This window comes from Chelonoidis abingdonii, chromosome 2 (assembly GCF_003597395.2).
Source record: "Chelonoidis abingdonii isolate Lonesome George chromosome 2, CheloAbing_2.0, whole genome shotgun sequence".
NCBI lineage: Eukaryota > Metazoa > Chordata > Testudines > Testudinidae > Chelonoidis > Chelonoidis abingdonii.
In genome coordinates, this window is record NC_133770.1 from 230,511,943 (window position 1) to 230,534,072 (window position 22,130).

The window sequence follows — 22,130 nt, forward strand, 5'->3', positions numbered from 1 at the left end:
CCTCCTCATTATTTCTCTTCTGCAGACTACAATACTCCCCATCCCTGTTCTCCTCATAAGTCGAGCCCAGCCCCTAATTCTTTGTGTTGCCCTCCGCTAGACTCCTAATTTTTCTACTATCCTTTGTAGGTGGGCCAAAACTGGATACAGTATCCAGAGAGGCTCACATGACTGAAATAGAGGAGAATGGATCTGTCCTCCGATCTGCTGGCAATAGCTCCCTTATATACAGCGAAATGCTGTTAGCCTTCTTGGCAACACGAGCACACACTGTTGGATAGTATCCGCATTCTCTCACTGTAACCCTCGGTCTTTTCTGCAGAACGCGCTCGCCCCTCGTCCTAGTCCTGTACAGTGCATGGCGATGTTCCATGCAAGTGAGGATTCTGCACCTGTCCTTGTTGAACCTCTACAGTTCTTTGACCCAATCCTTATTGTCTAGGTCCCTCGCTGTATCCTGATCCCTCCAGCCAGTGTATTTACCATCTTCCCAGTTTAGTGTCATCTCCAATTTCTGAGAGCAGTTCCACACGCATCCGCAATATTAATAAAGGTATTAACAAACTGACTAGGAGACTGTGCGATCTAAAGGGGAGAGGCTGGATTTACTCAAGTCAAAGTGCAGATCTATAAAGCCTGCATCCCAAGAAAGGGGAAAGAATCAATAGAGCAGGAATTGTAGACCAGTGATTAGCAGCATCTCAGAGTGAGTACGAAAAACAGAACCTAAAAGTGGACGATGGGGGTTAGCACGAAAGCTACACTTATGGGTCAGAACATGTAGGGATAATGAAGAGGCCAAACAGATCGTGAGAGTTGGACCTTGCAAGGGAATAAAACCAATAGTAAACAGGTTCGTATAGCCATATAAATAGAAAAGAAAGAGAATGCGGACGTGGAAACACTGAGGGATGGAATGAAGGTTAAGATAATCTAGGATGGCCCAATATCTAAACATATACTTTGCTCGTCTTTATGAGGAGTTAGGAATAATGACGAGGATGCAACGGGAATAGGATAGGATATAGTAGGCCTAAACCTACAGCCTTAATGCGGTACAAATTGAAGGCCGATATCTTCATCAAGAATATTACAAGGAACTGGCACATGGAAATGCAGCCCTTGCAGATTTTAATTCAGTAAACTCAGGTTGTACCGTACAACTGGCAAATTTACATATTCTATTTTTGAAGGAGGAAAAGGTGACTGAGATAACTATAGGCTGTAGGGACTCTGTAGTATTACGGTCTTGGAAAATTTGAAAGGAGAAGTAGGTAACATGGCATGAGGTCAAGTAATTGGGACAAAATACACATGGTTTGACAAAGGTCATGGCAAACCAATCTGATTATCCTTTGGGAAGGATACAGAATTTTTAGAAAAGGGAAACTCAATGGTTAATTTACTCGATCTTCAAAAGCATTTGATACGGTTCCCAGGAGGAATATTTGGTTAAATTAGAAAAGATGGGCAATATTGAAATATGGAAAGGTGGGATAAGAAACTGGTTAAGAAGAGCTTCTGGTCGTACTGAAGGGTGAAACTGTCAGGGGAGGAGGTTACCAGTGGAGTTCCTCAGGGCAGTTTTCGGACCAGTCTTGTTTAATCTTTTTTATTCCTGACCTTGGTACAAAAGTGAGCATGGTGCAGTAAAGTTTGGGGATGACACAAACTGGAGTATGCCTAACACAGAGAAGGACTGGATCTAGCAGGAGATCTGGATGACTTGTAAACTGGGTAATAGTAATAAGATAAATTTAGATAGTGAAATGTGCCAAGGTCAGATAAGGGATTATACAAAATTCTTGAGTTACAAATTGGGACACATCAGGTTGAAGGAGAAGACTCGGATATGGTTGACACAGGATGACTATGACCGCCATGGTAGGCCTTAAAAAACTAATTGGGTTAGGATAATCAGGTGGGTTCCAGCAAAGAAAGGAATGTTAGTACCATTACTGTGAGACGCATCTGGAAATAGCTGTGTTCAGTTCTCGTTCCAGTTTGACTTCCATCCTTCTAAACATGAACAGGTACAGAGAGGGCTACTAGGATATCCGAGAATGGAAAACCTGCTTATAAAGCGGACTCAAGAGCTTGCTTGTTTTAGCTAACCAAAAGGTTATAGGGAATGATTGTCTTTAGAAATAATATCAGAGATAAATATTAGGGAGGAGAGAATTATTTAAGCTTAGTACCATGTGACAAAGAACAAATTGGGGATTAAACTGACCCTAGAGTTTAGACGAAATTTAGAAGGTTCTAACGATTAAGAAGTGGAAGTTCTGGAACAGTTCTTTCCAAAGGGAGTAGTGGGGGCAAAGCACATCGGGCTTTAAGACTAAGCCTTGATAGTTATTGAGGGGATGGATATGGAATACCTAATTTTGACTATTAATTGGCAATTTGATTTGATTATCAGCAGTAAGTATGCCAGTGGCGTGAGGATGTTAGATGATGGGATCTGAGTTATACAGAGAATCTTTCATGGTGCTGACGGTGATCCGTACCCACCAGCTCAGGGTTTAACGATGGCATATTTTGCGTTGGGAGGAATGTCCCAGAGCAGAATGCAGAGGCCGTGGAGTTTCGCCTCCTCGCAGCATGGGCAATCGGTCACTTGCTGGGGATTCTCTGCAGCTTGAGGTCGTTAAACCACAATTGAGGATTCAGTACTCAGACATAGGTTTAGGGTTTGTTACAGGATGGGTGGGTAGATTCTGTGGCTGCATTGTGCAGGAGGTCAGCTAGATGATCAAGGAATGCCCTTCTAACCTTAAAGTCTGGGTTACATCTGCACTACAGGATTTATTGCGATTTTACATAAACAAGTTTGTAAAACAGATTGTATAAAGTGAATGCCCACAGCCACATAAAGCACAATAATTCGTTGTGTGCGTCCAGTACCGAAGGGCTAGCGTCGATTTCTGAGCATTGCACTGTTGGATTAGTTCCCATAGTTCTGTCAGTCTCTCCGCCTATTGGAATCTGGTGAGATCCCCATGCATGCGTGCAAAAAACAGTGTCGCGGGTGATTCTGGTAAATGTCATACTCATCCTCTCCGTGAAAGCAACGCAGACAATTCATTTTCATGCCCTTCTTTTTCTCTGATGCACTGGGCGACGGCCATGCATGGCAACCAATGGAGCCGTTCAGCCTTTTGTCACTGGTCACAATGTGTCTGGGATGTCGCTGACAGAGGCGGTACTGCAAGCGCACACAGCTGCATGCATTTTGCTTGCAAGTAGCAGAGACAGTTATAGTGGTTCGCATACATCTGCTGCTGTCATAGGGATGCCCTGGCTGATTCTTGGAGTCGAACACGCGGCGCAAAAGACAACACAAACCGCGCAATGACTCCCCGGGTCATTCCTCTATGTGTTAAATAGTCCTGCCTTAGAAAGGCCAGTGTCTAGAGACCATGTCCAGAGCACAGCCTCTCGTGCAGATCCCACAGAAATGATAGCCATGCCATTAACGGGATGCCTGCAACAACCCCACCGTGCTTCTCCTCCGCCAACCCTTCTGGCTAGCTACAGGCAGTGCTCCATTTGTGTGAGAATAATGAAGAATGCAGAATAAGAACACGACTTTTTATGAGATAAAATGAGAAGGAGGCAGCCTCCAGCTGCTGGATAATCGAGGCAGTAAGAATCCTATCTTTAGACAGAAAAGCGGGGGGGGTGGTGATGGCAGTTCACCCCAGTTGGTAGGATAGGAGGTAGCAGCCGTTCTGTGCTGTCGGCCGGAAATCGGGAGTCCTTCTATTTCACCAGCGCCAGATACCGGCTGACCTCACTGGGCCACCATGAGCACTCGCAAACTTTATTAGCACATTCCCACTTTTTGTGCCAAGGTCAGTAATAAAAAGATTAAATAAGATTGGTCCCAAAACCGATCCCTGAGGAACTCCACTAGTAATCTCCTTCCAGCCTCACAGTTCATCTTTCAGTATGACCCGTTGTCGTCTCCCCTTTAACCAGTTCCTTATCCACCTTTCAATTTTCATATTGATCCCCATCTTTTCCAATTTAACTAATAATTCCCCATGTGGAACCATTTCAAATGCCGTACTGAAACTGAGGTAAATTAGATCCACTACATTTCCTTTGTCTAAAAAAATCTGTTACCTTCTTAAAGAAGGAGATCAGGTTGGTTTGGCACGATCTACCTTTTGTAAAACCATGTTGTATTTTGTCCCAATTACCATTGACCTCAATGTCCTTAACTACTTTCTCCTTCAGAATTTTCTCCAAGACCTTGCATACTACAGATGTCAAACTAACAGGCCTATAGTTACTTAGATCACATTTTTTCCCTTTCTTAAAGATAGGAACTGTAGTAGCAATTCTCTAGTCGGATGGTACAACTCCTGAGTTTACTGATTCATTAAAAATTCTTGCTAACGGGCTTGCAATTTCGTGTGCCAATTCCTTTAATATTCTGGATGAAGATTATCTGGGCCCTCCGATTTAGTCCCATTAAGCTGTTTGAGTTTGGCTTCTACCATGGATATGGTAATATTTACCACCATTTCCTCATTCCCATTTGTCATCCCACCATTATCCTTAAGCTCCTCATTAAAGACTGAGGCAAAGTATTTGTTTAGATATTGGACCATGCCTAGATTATCTTTAACCTCCACTCCATCCTCAGTGTTTAGCAGTCTCACTTCTTTCTTTGTTTTCTTCATTATATTATATATGGATGGCTATAGAACCTTTTACTATTGGTTTTAATTCCCTTTGCAAGGTCCAACTCTACATGGCTTTTGGCCTCTCTCACTTTATCCCTACATGTTCTGACCTCAATAAGGTAGCTTTCCTTGCTAATCCCTCCCATCTTCCACTCCTTGTAGGCTTTCTGCTTTTTCTTAATCACCTCTGAGATGCTTGCTAATCCAGCTTGGTCTACAACTCCTGTCTATGATTTCTTTCCCCTTTCTTGGGATGCAGGCTTCTGATAGATTCTGCAACTTTGACTTGAAGTAAATCCAGGCCTCCTCCGCCTTTAGATCCACAAGTTCTCCAGTCAGTTTGGTTCAATATCTTTATTAATTATCTGCAGGATGGTGTGGACTGCACTCTCAGCAAATTTGCAGATGACACTAAACTGGGAAGAATGGTAAATACACTGGATGGTAGGGATAGGATACAGAGGGACCTAGACAAATTAGAGGATTGGGTCAAAAGAAATCTGATGAGGTTCAACAAGGACAGGTGCAGAATCCTGCACTTAGAAAGGAAGAATCCCATGCACTGCTACAGACTAGGGACCGAGTGGCGAGGCAGCAGTTCTGCAGAAAAGGACCTAGGGGTTACAGTGGACGAGAAGCTGGATACGAGTCAACAGTGTGCTCGTGTTGCCAAGAAGGCTAACAGCATTTGGGGCTGTATAAGTAGGAGAATTGCCAGCAGATCGAGGGACATGATCATTCTCCTCTATTCAGCATTGGTGAGGCCTCATCTGGAGTACTGTATCCAGTTTTGGGCCCCACACTACAAGAAGGATGTGGAAAAATTAGGAGTCTAGCGGAGGGCAACAAAAAGAATTAGGGGGCTGGGGCACATGACTTATGAGGAGAGACCGAGGGAACTGGGATTATTTAGTCTGCAGAAGAGAATAATGAGGGGGGATTTGATAGCTGCTTTCAACTACCTGAAAGGGGGTTCCAAAGAGGATGGCTCTAGACTTTTCTTAGTGGTAACAGATGATAAAACAAGGAGTAATGGTCTCAAGTTGCAGTGGGGGTGGTTTAGGTTGGATATTAGGAAAAACACTTTCACTAGGAGGGTGGTGAAGCACTGGAATGGGTTATCTAGGGAGGTGGTGGAATCTCCTTCCTTACAGGTTTTTAAGGTCAGGCTTGACAAAGCACTGGCTGGGATGATTTAGTTGGGGATTGGTCCTACTTTGAGCAGGGAGTTGGACTAGGTGACCTCCTGAGGTCCCTTCCAATCCTATGATTGCTCATTTAATGTTGTAGTTATGTTCCTGAAAAATGTGAATTTATGCAAAACGATGTTAAGTGAATCCAATTTCCCTATAAGAATTAATGTAAATGGGGGGTGGGGGCTAGGTTCCAGGGAAAAATTTTTTGCCGGACAAAAGACATTATATACATGTACAGCATAAGTTTTAAACAATTTTAAACAAACAGTTTAATATTGTACACAGCAATGAATGATTGCGAAGCTTGGTTGACGTGGTGGAGTCAGAGAGTGGAATGTTTTCCCAGGGAATGCCTTGCTGCTAAATGAACTAGCACTTGGCTGAGCCCTCAAGGGTTAATACGCTGTTGTTAATGTTGCCTCACACTCTACAAGACAGCATGGACTGAGGCAAGAGGGCGGAAACACAATAGATGCAGGGCAGTAGCTGCGAACACTTCCCTGCAAAAACTGAACATGATGATGAGCCCACACTATCCAGCTGGAGCGCACCACTCCCTCCTCCTAACAGCACATGCAGGGCTCCACAGGTGCTGACTTTCCAAAGTGCTCTGTGTGTGTGTGCGCACATGAGTGAGAGAGAGACAGAGAGAAAGAGAGATGTGCATTGCCCCTCTAAGTACGCTGACCCCACTTCAAGTACGTTGCCCTTTTAAGCAGATCATCCAGTTCAGATGGGAAGCAACAGCTTCCAGCAAGCTCCCTCCTTTCTGTCCCAGAGCCCTGTCCCCTTCCTCTGCTTTGTGGAGACAGGTTACGAGTGGGGGGCGGGGGCAGAAGGACATCCCAATATCAGCACCTCTCTCCCCTCCTCCCCCAGCAAGCAGGAAGCTCCAGGGAGCAGCTCCAAGGCAGAGGGCAGTGCAGGAGCAGCACGACAGTGTGGGGAGGGACAGCTGCTGAGACACATACCTTACAGGGAATTTATGGGAGCTGAACAGGGACGGGGGGGTTGCCGGACCCCCTCCCCAGTTCTAATCCCCACAAGGAGGGGCTGTTCTTCCAGAGAATCCTGCAAGCAGTGGACAAAGCAGGCAGTTGCCAAATGACATTATAAGGGAGCACTGTGCAACTTTAAACAAGCACGTTCGCCAATTGTTCAGCAACTTAACAATACCACAACAACGTTAACCGGGACAACTTTAAGTGAGGAGTTACTGTACTATAGACCTTACAGTGGCACTGCTGTACTGCTGCAGCTGCATCACTGTAAGTAGCTGCTATATGCCGGTGGGAGCGCTCTCCCGCAGATATAGCGCTGTGCACACTGGCACTTTTATCTTAAAAACTTACATCGGTCAGGGGTGCGTTTTTTCCACACCCGAGACACACAAAAGTTTCGCTGAAAAAAGTGGTGGTGTAGACAAAGCCTTAGTCTATGGACATATTTAAAGAATTGTTTACGTAATTACCGTACATAATTTCTATCTAGTAGGAGGGGTTAGTCTGTGAATACAGTGTAATGAAAGTGAAAAAATATGTTCCAATGTTCAACTTCAATTAGCTCACTGAAGACTAAGTTATGTTTAAGAAAGTAGTACAAATACCTGTGGAAGAGAGGTCCGTAGTGGAAGCCAACTACTGAGTGCTATGACTCCTGCTAATTTCTGATGTGTTGTAAGAGCTGTATACAACGACAAGGCACCTCCCTAATCAAGAAATATAAGAACTATTACAATGGTAAAGTTAAATATTTAATTTAAATGTTCATCACCATTACTTCAGAATTTGTGGCCCCTTATATTTACAAACAATAGTTTCCAGTTTCAACTGATGGCTCTGAAAAGTACTTCCAAAAATATCAGGTGACTCCATCCTTAGTGTTTCAATTATTCTAGATCAAATCTGTTCAGTTTACAAGTAAAATGACAGCACTGTTCTAACTGATAATTGCAAACTAAATCTGAAATCTTGTATTCTTCCTGACTTGTAGCAGCATCATTTTTGTTGTTGTTTTAAAAGGAGACTACAGAACAAATTTGTTTAATTCCCTCGATGATATGCAAGCCAAAAAAAAATTTCACTTCCCATGATGACAGTTCTCTCTCTCTTAGTCATTTGTCTGACCCACCCACTTTAAAACCATATACTCCAATAAGGTACATGACACTTTCATTCCTCTACCTGTTAGCATCTGAAGGCAAAGGCAAAGGAAAAGCAGGATAGTAGCTTTGTTCACATTAGTTTTTGTATATTCTTATTAATCAGTTTATCACAGGACAACAAATTCTACCGCAGACCTTTGACAACTCATTCAGGAAATAATAATTCCTTCCTTCTGAAGTTCAGATCTTCTATTAACTACATAAAATAGAGACTCAGATTAAAATTTATTTTTGCAATTTGGAATAAAAAAAGCAGATGCCATACAGAATCAAAATGACATGAAAATTTTAGAACTAATCCCTATACTATTCATCTTAAACTTAAACAATTTTAATATTACTTTATAGTAGTTTTGTAGTATGTAAACTCATTTTTCACTAAGTCGATTTTTAGAGACAGAAAAAAATTACTTTTGTGGCCTTTTGGAAGTAAGTAGAAACTAAAGGCCTTATTTTCAGAAATGACTAGCACCATCTGCTCGTTAACAGGATTTCCCAGTTCCAAGGAGACAACTTCAACTTCCCTCCAACAAAGAAACTGAAACTCTCTTCCTGACAAGTACCTTACCTGAGAAAAGCCTCCCAAAATTATTCTGTTAGAAGGAATTCCATTCTTCACTTCCTGATCTATCAGTACTTTAACTGCAAGTCAAATGAAGTCCAGAAGTTAATATGTAGCAGTTCTGAGGGAAGTTCAGAAAAAAGTGGTATAGGTGGTAAAAGGCATTATTAATCTCCCGTGTCAAGGGAAAGCTGGCAGAAGGGAAGTTGATGGAGTATTGCCCAAGCAAAACACTTTGGACCAAAAGTTCAAGGTCAAGAATTCTGGTGCTATAGACACCAGTAGTTCATGCAAGGTCAGACATGCTGGTACCAAAACAGAAACTGTTGGTCAGGGTCACACGAAAGTCCGAGTGCAGAATCGGTGGTGACTTTTGAGCATTTGGAGTCATAAGCTTCAGTGAGCTGTACTTTCTAGAAGGTTCCTAATTTAGTGGGCGATAGGCATGCATGTGGGAATACAAAGACAGATAAATGAGCCACTAAATTCCCACACACAATTTAAGAAACTTAGTTATTTATTTAACAGAACAGACAATGTACCATCAGCGACTTCACCATTTTAAATCGTCATTTAAAGCCAGTTTCTAACTTGGCTAATGAGAAAACCACTGAAAATGAAGTAGTTTCATACATATACACACTTATTTTATACCATCTGGCAAACACCCATTTAAAAAAATTGGAAGATACATTAAAAATACTCATAAATATACCATGCTCTGCTGCTTGCTTGATCCCAGCTTCATCTTCCTGTGCTTCTGGCGAAAGTCCAATAATATCAAACCTTAAAAGAAAAAGAACACAATTATATAACATTTCGTCACGAGGGAACTAACACACCTTTGTACCCTGACATAACCATTCAAACAGTAATGAGAAGATTTACTAATGATCACTTTTTACACACTTGTTTTATTATCCTACAGATCATTATTAAGAATAGGCTCAACTTTGTGTTAATCAGTTTATACCTTGTAAACAGTAGTTATGCAAGTACTCGCATATCAGAGCCCAGAAATGACTGATCTTAAGAGTTTAAGCATATTTAATTTTATTTATTTCTTTTATTTACTCTAATCGTTTATGGCACAAGGAATTAGATACTCAACTATACAATTTTTATTTTAGTGGCTGGACTATATAGTAGAGCTGCACCTGTAATTTATACTAAACACACTGAGAAATCTTTTAGTGGGAATTAAAAACAAACTTCAACTTCTCAACCAACTATAATCTCAAGAATTTTGCCCTCTTCTACCTTGTCAAAAAAAAACACAAAACAGTTCAGTATTTTGATATTTAAGAGGCAGGCAATATATTCTAATATTTTTGTCCAAATATTAGCAGGCATATGCTGAGAATTAAACAATTCTTTCAGCTAATATAGAAAAGCTAAAAAAATTGAAGAAAAAAAAATTGAGAGGGAAGATTTACATAACATTTCACATCTTCACTTTAAAGTAAAAAAAATATGGGTTTCAATATGAATTTTCTATTGGAGCTTCCATTCTAAAAGAAATCAGAGACCACTTTTTTGTAAAGTTTAAACAGTTAATTGTCCACAAAACAATACCACCCATGACTAGTAGTAAATACTAATTCCAGGAATTTTTGTTCCTGTTTTCACAACAAATAATTAAAGGAAAATTACTTAACTTTTAGTAACTCGGGTATGAGCTGTGGTGTTTACATGTGTTCTATTTCTGATGTATATGCACTCCATGTGCTGGAGATTGGAACAATTTAATCAGCAAGGCCCACTGGCGGCATCTACTCCTTTGATGACCTCAAGCCCTGTCCCTTCCCCGCAGTACAGAAAGGGGGCAGAGCAAACAACCAAATCTCACTTCCCATGCCACTCTCAAGCCCAGGCTATTAGACTCAGCAGTAGTGGGTCGTGGAACACATCTCAAAGAACTCTAAAGGTAAGTAACTTTCCTTTCTAGCTTGACTGCTTGTTTTTGGGAGTCATCAGAAGTAGAACACACACAGCATATAATGAATAAACTCTAATGCTCTCCTCTAATAAAATAAAGACTGCAACATAGCCCTCTCAAATGGGGCATCTGAACAAGGTACCTGAATGAAAAAGTAATCACTAGGGAAAGTATGTACAGTATTCCAAATAGAAGCTCTACATATATCAGCGATGGGTATTCTCCCGAAAAGAGGCTCCAGAAGTGGTCTGTGGTAGAATATGAGCTAACATGACCTGAGTTCCAAATTGACCACCCCATAAAGTAACTTTATGCAGTGTCACACTCAGAGATTCTCTGAGTTGAGACTGCCTGACCACTAGAGCTCTTGATAACAGAGACAGACTGACTATGGGAGTGCCTGAATGGTCTTGTTGGAGTTAAATAAAAAGAAAAATCATAGACAACATCCAAAATCTGAAACACAGACTTGCCCTTGGATGAATGAGGCTTTGGGGATACTTAAATTAGTGGACTTACTTAAATGAAAATTAAGTGATTACTCTGAGTAGAGATGTAGGGTGAGGCTAATGTGTAACTTTATCCCTGTGAGAAGTCATATACCGTGGTCCTGGCATGACAGACCCTGAGTGTCAGTGTGACTGCAAACAGGAATTCAGTCTTCAGACAAATGGAATAACGAGCACAAGGCTAATGGTTCAAATGGATGTACCCATCAGGCTGGTAAATAACAATACATTAAATTTCCAGCATGGAGGGAACTGATTTAATAAAAAGAAATCCCCTTAAATTTTTCACAAAAACTTTTAAACTGAAGGATGAACAAGCTGTATGGGTCCTGATGGTGAATGCTGTGCTGAGAAAGCAGCCAAATGGGAGGAGCGATAGCTCAGTGGTTTGAGCATTGGCCTGCTAAACCCAGGGTTGTGAGTTCAATCTTTGAGGGGGCCACTTTGGGATCTGGGGCAAAAATTGGTCCTGTTAGTGAAGGCAGGGGGCTGGACTCAATGATCTTTCAAGGCCCCTTCCAGTTCTAGGAGATTGGTATATCTCCAATTATTAACAACATGGAATGAACTTAACAACTAACCAGAGTTTAAGTATAACAGATACTCAAAGAGATGAGGGATTGATGTCTCTTGGAGAAAGATTATATTGGCAAACTCAGAATGAAAAACACTTCCATTTTGCAGCACAAGTTGTCCTCAGACTGCTTTCTGCTCTGAATCAATATGCTCTTTACACCACCAGAACAATTATTCAACTCTGTTATCCTACAGTTTCTATTTTATGAAGTGTAGTGATGACACATCTGAATGAATAGTTGTCTCGTTGTTCTGGGTAATTAAGCCTGGTAGGAGAGACAGAGATACTGAAGGTGTTACCAAGAGATTTCTTATTGCCGTGAACCAGTACTGCCTGGGCAAATCTGCTGCTACTAAGATGAATGTGGCCTTGTTCTGTCTGACCTTCTTTAAACCTAAGATCAGAGGATTTGCAGGATAAGCATACAACAGGCACTGAGTCCAAGGGATTAGGAAATTGTCTCCCTGAGATCCCAGACTCTGTCCTCCCTTGGAAGACGACACTCTTCATTTCTTCTTCTGTTCAGTTGCAAACAGATCCATAAGGGGAGCACCTCACTGATGACAGAATCCTTTATGAACCATAAATGATTGTGAGAAAAATGCCTATTTAGATGTCTGTTGGCGTGTTGTGTAGGACTGGAAAATAAAGGTGCAGATAGCTGTATATTTTGCCTTCAGATTCCATAGAAGGATTGCTTTCCTGCATCAGAGCATTGATCTGGTTCCTTCTCACTTTGCTGAACAGTCTGAGCTGGGATCGCCCAAAGTTTCTGTCATTCTGTGGATCAAATCCTGAAATGACATATCTAATGACGATGCCGGAAGAAGGAGCCACATGTTCACGCTGTGAAGATGTGAATGGAATATGCTCTAGGATAGTTTCAGAAACTTGTTGCAGAAGTACATGTTCATTTAGAGTCTGATGTGGAGAAGAGCCTGGTTCAATAATATTTACAAGATCACTGTGATTGCTTTTGCATGACAGGTGAATCCTTGGGTAATCCTGGAAATTGAAGCTGAGCAAAGTTTTGATTTAGGATATGGCACCAGTCAAGTGAAGCAGTTGGTCCACATGGATGAAGTGAATGTGGCCAGGGCAGGGGGTACTACCTAGAGGCTTTTGAACTAGCATGCCTGTATATTTACCCTATGTATGACCTGACTCTCAAACATATGAGTCATAAAAAGTTACTCCCAAAGGATAAGAGGGTAAAACATCCTCATTATCAGAAAAGGAATACCCATCCTCTTCTTCAAAGAGGATGAGGTGATGCTCATGAGGGATTCGGAGAAATAGCCACTGATGGGACTTACCGCAATAACCCCCAGGTGACTTAGAAAGCATCCTCTGATTGACAAAACATTTACTAAGGGGCAGTCAGGCTCTGAATGAACAGACACAGACAAGTTGCTCCTCTCAGGCCACCTGAGGAAGTCAGCACTGCAAGGGGCTGTAACTGAATCAGCGCCAGAGCAGCATGCTCAGAACGAGCCCATGCCGCAGACAACCAAGAGAGTTGTCCTCCATCGGAGGATGCTCAGAATGGACTGCTGCTGAAGACAGATGAAAGAGCTGACCCAGTGCCCAGAGCAGATGGTGCCAGCAGCAAACTGACAGCAGCCAGCAGAAAGCTCTGCTCCAGTACTAACAGACACCAGTGAGGCCTTCTGGGCTGCCTCCTGCCAAACTGATGTATGAGGAGCTGCTTTCAGAGATCCCTTCATCCCGGAGACAACAGAGAGTGAACCAAACCTCTTCTGTGTGAGATCTTCCTCTGCACTCCTGAGAAGAGTGAGACCTGTTACTGCTCGCAGCTGCCAACACAAAAGCAGCCAGACCCCTGGAGGTTAAGGCAGTTACCAGGACATTTTTCACTGACGACTGTCCCAGACTGGGGGATTCTATATTCTACCTGCTTCAGAGACCAGCCTCATATTTTTCTCAAAAAGGAACAACTTCATCCTGTTGTCCTAGATGTAGCTGCCCTCTTGGCGAGGGTATTACACGCCTTATGTTTTTCTTCTACATATCCGGAACCTAAAAAGTAAAGACTACTTAAATGTGTGTCATGCATGGGCATAGCAGCCCCACAGGACTCAAAATGTAAAGCCCGGGGTTTCTGCCCTGACATAATATCAGACCCTCCCTTTAAAGGGCAGAAAATAAATCTAAACAAAGCTAAAACTACTAAAAACACTACACTAAACGCCTTGTCTAAACTATTTACACAATCCTAATAAAATAGCTGACTGATGAAGGGAGTGGGGACACTCCTATTTGGGTCCACCTCATAGCCAGGAGCAGCTGAAATGAAATGAATGTCAGTTGGTTGTTCCACCCCCTTTCTACCCTCAGGGAGCAGGGCTCAAGGTCATCAAAGGAACAGGTACGACCAAAAGACAGAGCTGACTAAAGCATTCCCAGCTACAGCACATGAGGCACATGCACACCAGAAGTGGAACATAAGTAAACAAGTACCAAAGAACACAAACTTTCAAGCAGACTGAAGGCTATTATGTATATTATACTTTCGATGTTTTCAATTTTAAAAGTGCTTTTTCCCTGTCTGATAACTTTTCTTTCTTCTCAGAGCTAGTATTTCTTTTTTTGCTTCTGATGAGACTGTTTGACATTATTAATGAGAAACCTGTTAGAACGTTTGTTCTGCATTTACAGTTGATTACAGCTAGCAATTCAAACTCATCTTTGGAGTTAAGTCCAATCAATATAAACACTTAGGACTTTATATATGATTATTTCTTATTCAAAAAGTACTTACCAAGATGGCATGGCCATATTCATGTTCAGAGAAACTGGCATAACTGGCCTAGAAATTGAGAAATAATATTGGTATAATTTAATACAAAGGTTTGCTGACATAACACCACACATCAGATAACTATTCTGCATTGCTGCAAGATTTCTGGTTAAGTTGTAAAGCTAGATGTTTCTTATATTTTCATCCCATTTTTAAAGCATGACCAGTGTCAGCTCTCTCATTTTAAAACTGAAGGTAAACACGAATGAGACCAATTTTGGTCTTTTAGCAGAACTACAATGGGTTTTGAGGCAGCAGATGAAAATAATTAGTTGACTTCCTTGAGAACAGAATGAAAACCCTGAGAGACTATGAAAAGCACAGACAATAGAATCCTATGAATGGTATAGAGAAAACAAATTGGCTACTTTTATTTACATGCTCTCATCAAAAGAATGGGCACGTAGAGCAGATATTCAGAAGCAACAATGTCAAAGGACCACAATTAGCAGCACAGGTAACTATTGGCCTCTGCTCATTCAGACTTATGGGAGTCTAGCAAACAGCAGAACCCCCAGAGAAGTGATTTAAAAGTTCTAATTATATATATTTATAGATCTCTGCAAATCTGGATATCCACGGATCATTTTTGCGGACTGGATGCGGATACAAATTTTGTATCTGTGCAGGGCTCTACAGATTTAGTCTCCCAAAGCAAACATCAGATCTAGATGGCAATTTGAGAGCAGTGATGTATAAATGGATGTGCAGAATTCCACAAAGTAGCCCTGCTAGTAGTTTACGATGGAAACATTATGGAGGCACATCACTGATACTTTTGTCCCAACAGATTGAGTTTTAAGACCCTGAGGCACTCTCACCCTAGCTGAATCATAACAGGTCTCATTGTACAACCTGTTCTACTTTGCAACTCCTAAAGTGGAAATGGCATTTTCTTTATGCTACAAGAAGTCTGACTTCCTAAAGTCTTCAGTTCTAGCTATATATATAGCTATATAAGACTGATGGGGTGGAACTATCAGTGGGCCACATAGCAGACATACAGACCAGCTACAAGTACCTTGGAGTCCCACAGTCACATGGAAACCACGATGAGGAGGCAAGGAAGACAGCAACATCCAAGTATCACCAAAGGATAAGACAGGTCCTTGAAGAGCCAGCTCAGGGAAGACAAGATCCACGCCATCAACAGATACGCCTGCCGGTCATCAGATACCCTGCCGGTATAGTGAGCTGGCCAAAGGAGGACAATGGAAGCTGCCGATGTGAAGACCCGAAGCTCCCACAATGCACGGAGGTTTCCACCCAAGTCCAACACCCAGAGACTGTATACCCAGCCGGAAAGAAAGGCGGGCGGGGCTTGGTTGAGCGTCAAAGCACTGTCCTGGACGAAACCCGGAACATCCAGGAGTACATCAGTTAAGATGGCCCCCAAAGATGAAGCTGCTGATGAGAATGCTGAGGCAGCAGCAGACATGGGAGGAAGACCAAGCAGAAGAAGGGCCATTGGCAAGACAATACCCTGCCTGGACGTACCATCGACGATAGCTGAGGTGATGACACTGGGAAATCCTACCAGTGGCTGGAAAGGGCTGGGACAAAAAAAGACAGCACTGAGGCACGTGATCATAGCAGCACAGGAACAGCATTGAGCACAGATCCATTGGAGCAGAGGTCTACCCACTAGAGAGGAACCCAAGGTGCAGACTGTCAGAGAGCCTCAGAGACAGTCCAACACATAGTGGCAGGATGTAGGAATGCAGGGCAGGACAGCATAAACTGACGGCCACAACCAAGGCTGGCATTGTGTACAAGAACATCTGCACAGCATATGGGTAGACCCTCCCAGATCAGATGGGAGATTCCACAGAAGGTTTGTGGAGGAATAGCAGGGCTAAGATTCTGTGGAATTCCAGATCCAGACGGACAGGCAGGTACTGCCAATCACAGACATCATGGTAATAGACAAGACCGAAGACATCCGGTGGTGATAGATTATAGCAAGTGCCAGTGGAAGCAACATCTAGGAAAGAAGGAATATAGAGCTGGAGAGTAACTGGGCTCTGAAAGAGGAACTAGAGGGATGTGGAAAGTGAAAGCCAAAGTAGGTCCAGTGTCGGATAGGAGCACTCGGGGCTGTGACTCCTAAGCTGGGTGAGTGGCTCCAACAGATCCCAGGAACAACATCAGAGCTCTCTGTCCAGAAGAGTGCAGCGCTAGGAACAGCTAAGATATTGCGCAGAACCATCAAACTCCCAGGCCTCTGGTAGAGGACCCGAGGTTGAGGAAGACACATACCACCTATAGCGGTGAGAGGGGAATTTTTTTTTTTATATATATAGACACACATACAAAAATATATTATATATATATATAAAAACTCAAAACACCCTTTACATGGGGGGTGTGGAGCCTTGTCTCCTCCAGAAAATAATGAAGTTTTGGAAAGAACTATGAAATTGTCTGATTCACACAGAAATCTTCATTTTTTCTATATATTTGAAATGAATTTGTAAGAGGACTATCTCCAAAGAATATGGTGAAAATAGGATCAATTATTAAAACTCGTGCAACTCTCACCTCAGAGAGGTAGTCATGCTGTCTTTAGTAAAAGATTTTAAGGGCTCAAACATGACCCCTTAAGCTTTGTTAATAACAAATTAAGATTCCATCAAGGAACTGGTTCTTTGACCCACAGGAAGAAGTTAGGATACCTGAAAGGTCTGGGCTGCAACAGTGCAACACCTGAGAGACAAGCTGAGATGGCAGGTATATTCACTTACTTGAACACAAACTGATGGCCCTCCTCCAAGCGAAAAGTTCAGCAACAGCAAGGGAGCAGCTGCAATAGTCTGTTCCAAGAATACAAACCTTTTTGGTGCTAAGAAATTCTCCAGCCTCAATAGATGCTTGATTATTACCAAGATTTTTAGACACCTAGCAATCTGCAGCCATTGAACGAAGACATAGACCAAAGAGTTCCTTAGAAGCCAAAATCAGCGTAACTATTAATGAAATTCTAGCACCAAAAAGCTCAATTCTTGGCCTCGATTAAATCTTCCACCTGTAAGAGTAAGCAAGCCACCAACCCCCATCTGGTACATAATTCTCCAGTGCTGGGGTTGCATCTGACTTGCCTGGCAGCATACTCTCTTCCAGTGCAAGGGTAGATAGCCAGTCATAGGTCAGATCCAAGGATTGGATACTCAGGACTCATCAGCTAAGGCCCAGGGCCTCTGCTGCCAATTAGGACCTTCACACATCATTCCTGCACCACTTCCAAACAATAGTATGAGGAGTGGGCTTGCCCAGCCTAAAAGAGAGCTGGTGCGTATATCCACCTCTATTTACATGGAGAAGCACAACATACAAAGTTTAAATCCCATTCTTTATCAACCCCCCGGAAGCCTGTTTGGCTAACAGCAAAGCGCCCAGAAGAAAAACTAACTATAATACAACACTAACACTAGAAACTAAGAGAGTCTTGGATCTGAAACCCAAATTCACTCTGAGCATGGAAAATAATGTCCTTACATCTGAAACTGTCTAAAGAAAGCAAGAAATTAGGGACACGTGCTCTTACAAACTTGTCTCCAAAAGTTCAATTTCACATGAAGTACTTATGATGTACTGGTTTCCATAAAGTTTCCAAAGCTCGGAACCACAATAGGAGCATCCCATTAGCAATATGTAGAGGCCACCTCAAAAACAACCAGGGACACTGATGAAATTGAAAGGCATCAAATTTAAAACTTATGAAGATGATACTGGTCAGATTTAAAAAAAAAACAAACACACACACACACACCATATACTGCATAATTTAGCAGCAGACTTAATTGTCACAATGTGCTGAATTAGGCATTTATATGCATGAGAAAATACAGTTGTTTCAGACAGGTTATACAAGTGTTTGCAGAGGACAGACATCTATGTTTCAGGAAATAAGCCAGCTAACAATATGTGTGTGCAGATTACATCTTAATTGTCCATTATGTGGATTCTTCCACATTCCTCTGAATAACGTGGTAGTGGCAACTGTCAGACAGAAGAGGCTATTATAGATAGCCCAATGATCTGATAAGATAATAAAAATTGCCATATGTTTTACTGTAAATTTTGGGTAAGTTGATTCCCCCTCATCCAATTTTGCTCTTCTGTGCCAGGCTGCACCTCATCCCACCACATGGGATGCCTCTCTACTACTTTTGCCCTAATGAGGCAAGATGCTCTTCTTCCCAGAAAGAACAGTTAAGTCATAGGCTGGACAGACAATCTGAGTTTCTCTTAAAATAGACCAAGATTGGTCTTTTACTCACCCTGACTTTAAGTGTTAAAGAGATGCTAGCTATAGTTTAATGCTTTGTTTATTGGGTAGAGTCCTGTTACTCCTAAGCAAATTCATATGGCCTGCATTTTTTTCCTGTGTCCCCCACAGAAAAATGCAAAATAATACTAATACTAATAATAATAAATAATAATAATAATCTGCCAGGGGACACGTGCCTGTTCCCTGGCAGCCCAGGCAGCACATCTGGAGTAGTCTCAGAGATGGGGAGAGGGGCTGGGCATGCGTGCCTGTGTGGTTGATCACCACCATCGGGCGGGGGTGGTGGGGCTTGGCGTGCATGCATGCCAACAAGCAACCGAGGGAGTGGGGGAGGGAAAAGAGAGAGAGAGAGAGAGTCTGTCCCTCTCTTGCCACTGCAGCTCGCTGGCATGGAAGGGTACAGCTTTTTATTATGCACGAGGCAGGCTAGAGGCAGAAATGTACCAGCCTGCCTGTTAATTAATTGATCTCATTCTCTGAAGCACAAAATGTACGACAAATGCAGCAGCCTGACTGTGTAGTAATGTTGTTAATGTTCCTATTGTTAGTTAACTGAGAATGGGAACAGTCAATTCCCCCACGAGCATAAAACCTGTGAAAGTTTTAAGGCCCCTATGTTGCCAGAGTGATATAAAGGAGCCTTATTATAAGTGACAGTGAGGGAATCCTCAGGGTATGGCTACGCTTGCAGCTGTACAGCGCTGGGAGTTAAACCTGGATTCCTACAGCTGAGTAGGGAAAGCGTTGCAGTCTGTCCACACTGACAGCTACCAGCGCACTGTCGTGGCCACATTGGCAGCATTTGCAGCGGCATTGGGAGTGGTGCATTATGGGCAGCTATCCCAGCGTTCAAGTGGCTGCAACGTGCTTTTCAAAAGGGAGGGTGGGGTGGAGTGTGACAGGAACGTAGGGGAGAGAGAGTGGATTTTTGGAGCTGACACTGTCAGCAGCTGCCTTGCAAGTTCTGACCCTCTCCTCTACCCCTCTCTCTCTCTCTCACTGAAGGCAAACAGCAACTGTTTTTCCCCTCAGACCAGATAAGCAGACACTCGGAAACAGACCCCCCCCTCCTCCCTCCAACCCACTGTGCTGCTTCTCTCCTCAGGCCCCTCACTCCCCCTCTCCTCAAGCAAACACTAGCTGTGGACATTCCGAAGGGAGCCCCCTGCCTCTGCTCATTCACAGCAAACAGGAGCTGTGTTTGTTCTTTTTTTCGGTAAGCAGCTCCGGGAGCCCAGAGTTCACAACAAAACAAAGAGCATTAAAAGCATTATGGGAAGCTTCCGGAGGTCAGTCACAGCGTACTAAGATTATTCCCTGTTTACACTGGCACCCCAGCGCTGCAGCAGCAGCAGTGCTATACTCTTTATTCCTCTCGTGGAGGTGGAGTACAAGCAGCGCTGTCGCCACGAAGATACAGGGCTGTATGTGCCTTGCCAGTGTGGACGGGGAGTGAGTTACAGCACTATAAAGCCACTACCAGAGCTGTAACTCTCAAGTGTAGCCAAGGCCTCAGATAAGAAGATCTATGTGCTTTCTCACTTTTTTCCTGTGCCAAAGTGGCACAATAGGGTTAGATTACAGCTCAAGATTTATTTTACTTATCCATTTAAAAAAAAAAAAAAAAAGGGTTTTAAAGGCAAATAAAACATTTACCAAGCAGTCAATAAAACATCTGGACAATCAGAACCAAGCATTTCCTAAAGTACCTAGCCAGGTCCAGGACAATGATTAGTACAGGAGTGAGAAAACTTTTTGGTCCAAGGGCCACATCTGGGTATGGAAATAATTTTGTGAACATTCATGACCTGCCATACTGAGGTTGGAATGTGGGAGAGGGTAAGGGTCTGGCTGGGGGTGTGGGCTCTGGGGTGGGGCCAGAAATGAGGAGTTCAGGGTACAGGACAGGGCTCCAGGCTGGGGGAGTGAGGGGTCCGGCTGGAGGTGTGGGCTTGGGGTGGGAGTGGAGATGAGGGGTTTGGGGTGCAGGAGAGTGCTCCAGGTTGGGACAGAACTGTTTAGAGGGTGGGAGGGGGATCAGGGCTGTGGTAGGGTCTCAGAGGTGCAGGCTCGGGGTGGCACTTACCTCAAGCAGCTCTCAGAAGCAGTGGCATGTCCCCGCTTCAGCTCCTATGCAGAGGCATGGCCAGGTGGATCTGCTGCACGCTGCCCATCCACAGGCACCGCTCCTGGTGGTTCCTGGGCAATGGGAGCTGTGGGGGCGGCGCTTGGGGCAGGGCAGTGTGTGGAGCCCCCTGGCTGCCCCTACATGTAGGGCCCAGAGAAGGGATATGCCACTGCTTCTGGGAGACACGCAGAGCAGACCCCGACCCTGCTCCCTGGCTGGAACGGGGCAAGCCTCAGACCCTGCTCCCCAGTGGGAGTTTGAGGGCCGGATTAAAACAGCTGGCAAGCCCATAGTTTGCCCACTCCTGGATTAACAAAACTGTATGACTCATGTGAAAGTCTGAGCAATTTAAAATGACATTCCACGTTTTTTTTGTTTGGTTTTTTTGGGCTGTTTGGTGTTCTGTAATGTAATTTAAATTAAAATCCAGGATTAGAACTGGAATGCAGGCTATTAGTTACCAAGTGTTTGTAACTTAACTTTCATGTGTTTAGGAAATGCTGAATAGTTATTGTGACTTTTTCCTGTATTGTAGTTTAAGTAAATTACCAAAAAATTGAAACTGGTTTGATTATGTTGAATTATTTTGACAAATAAAATATGCAGAATTTTGCAGGATTTTTTGATGCAGAATCCCCCCAGAGTACCTGATGCTTGTTATCAAGTATTTTAATTGTCTTTTAATGCAAGTTAGCTGCTGGAAATAAGCAGGAGGCTCAGCTTTGTATGACTCCATCTCTCCAGACTCCCCAAAAAAGGCTTTGCAGAACACAGCAGTGGCCCATATACCAACATTTGAGAACCTTTATACTACATGAATAACCAACAGTGCGCATTTTGTATTACAAAGGAATGCATACAATTCAGAGATAAGTAATATCAATTCTTAAAATTAGCTTCTCACAAATATTCATGCTGAGTAAAACTTGGCCATTTGAAAGCTTGCAGAAAGCAGAGACTTACACAAATAGTCAAACTGAAGTTAGTTGTTGAATTTGAACAATTTTCCAATAATTTTCTATTTATTCACTCAGATTAAGTTATTTGCAACAAAGCAAAATATGAATCAAAACTTGGTGTGCTTAAGTAATTTGTATCAATACTTCTTTAAAAAATGTAATAAGCATATATCTGCACGTTTTCAATAAGCAGATAGCCAGCAGTCAACCGAAGTGATGAGTACCCATAAATCTCACTGACTTCATCTTCTCATTTGTCTAATGGCCTTACGAAATATAATCTACAT

At 42.8% G+C, this 22,130-nt stretch overlaps 1 protein-coding gene across 2 annotated transcripts in view; it reads right to left on the reverse strand.

Annotated features, from left to right (window-relative positions):
• LYPLA1 (lysophospholipase 1) overlaps positions 1-22,130 on the reverse strand; it is a 35,087-nt gene that overhangs the window by 5,311 nt on the left and 7,646 nt on the right. For both annotated transcript variants that reach the window (XM_032801199.2, XM_032801201.2), the window contains 4 exons: positions 14,427-14,474; positions 9,335-9,405; positions 8,626-8,699; positions 7,500-7,601 (listed from right to left, as the gene is read on the reverse strand). In XM_032801199.2, coding sequence (XP_032657090.1) covers positions 7,500-7,601; positions 8,626-8,699; positions 9,335-9,405; positions 14,427-14,474 — 295 coding nt within the window. The remainder of the gene's footprint in view (positions 1-7,499; positions 7,602-8,625; positions 8,700-9,334; positions 9,406-14,426; positions 14,475-22,130) is intronic.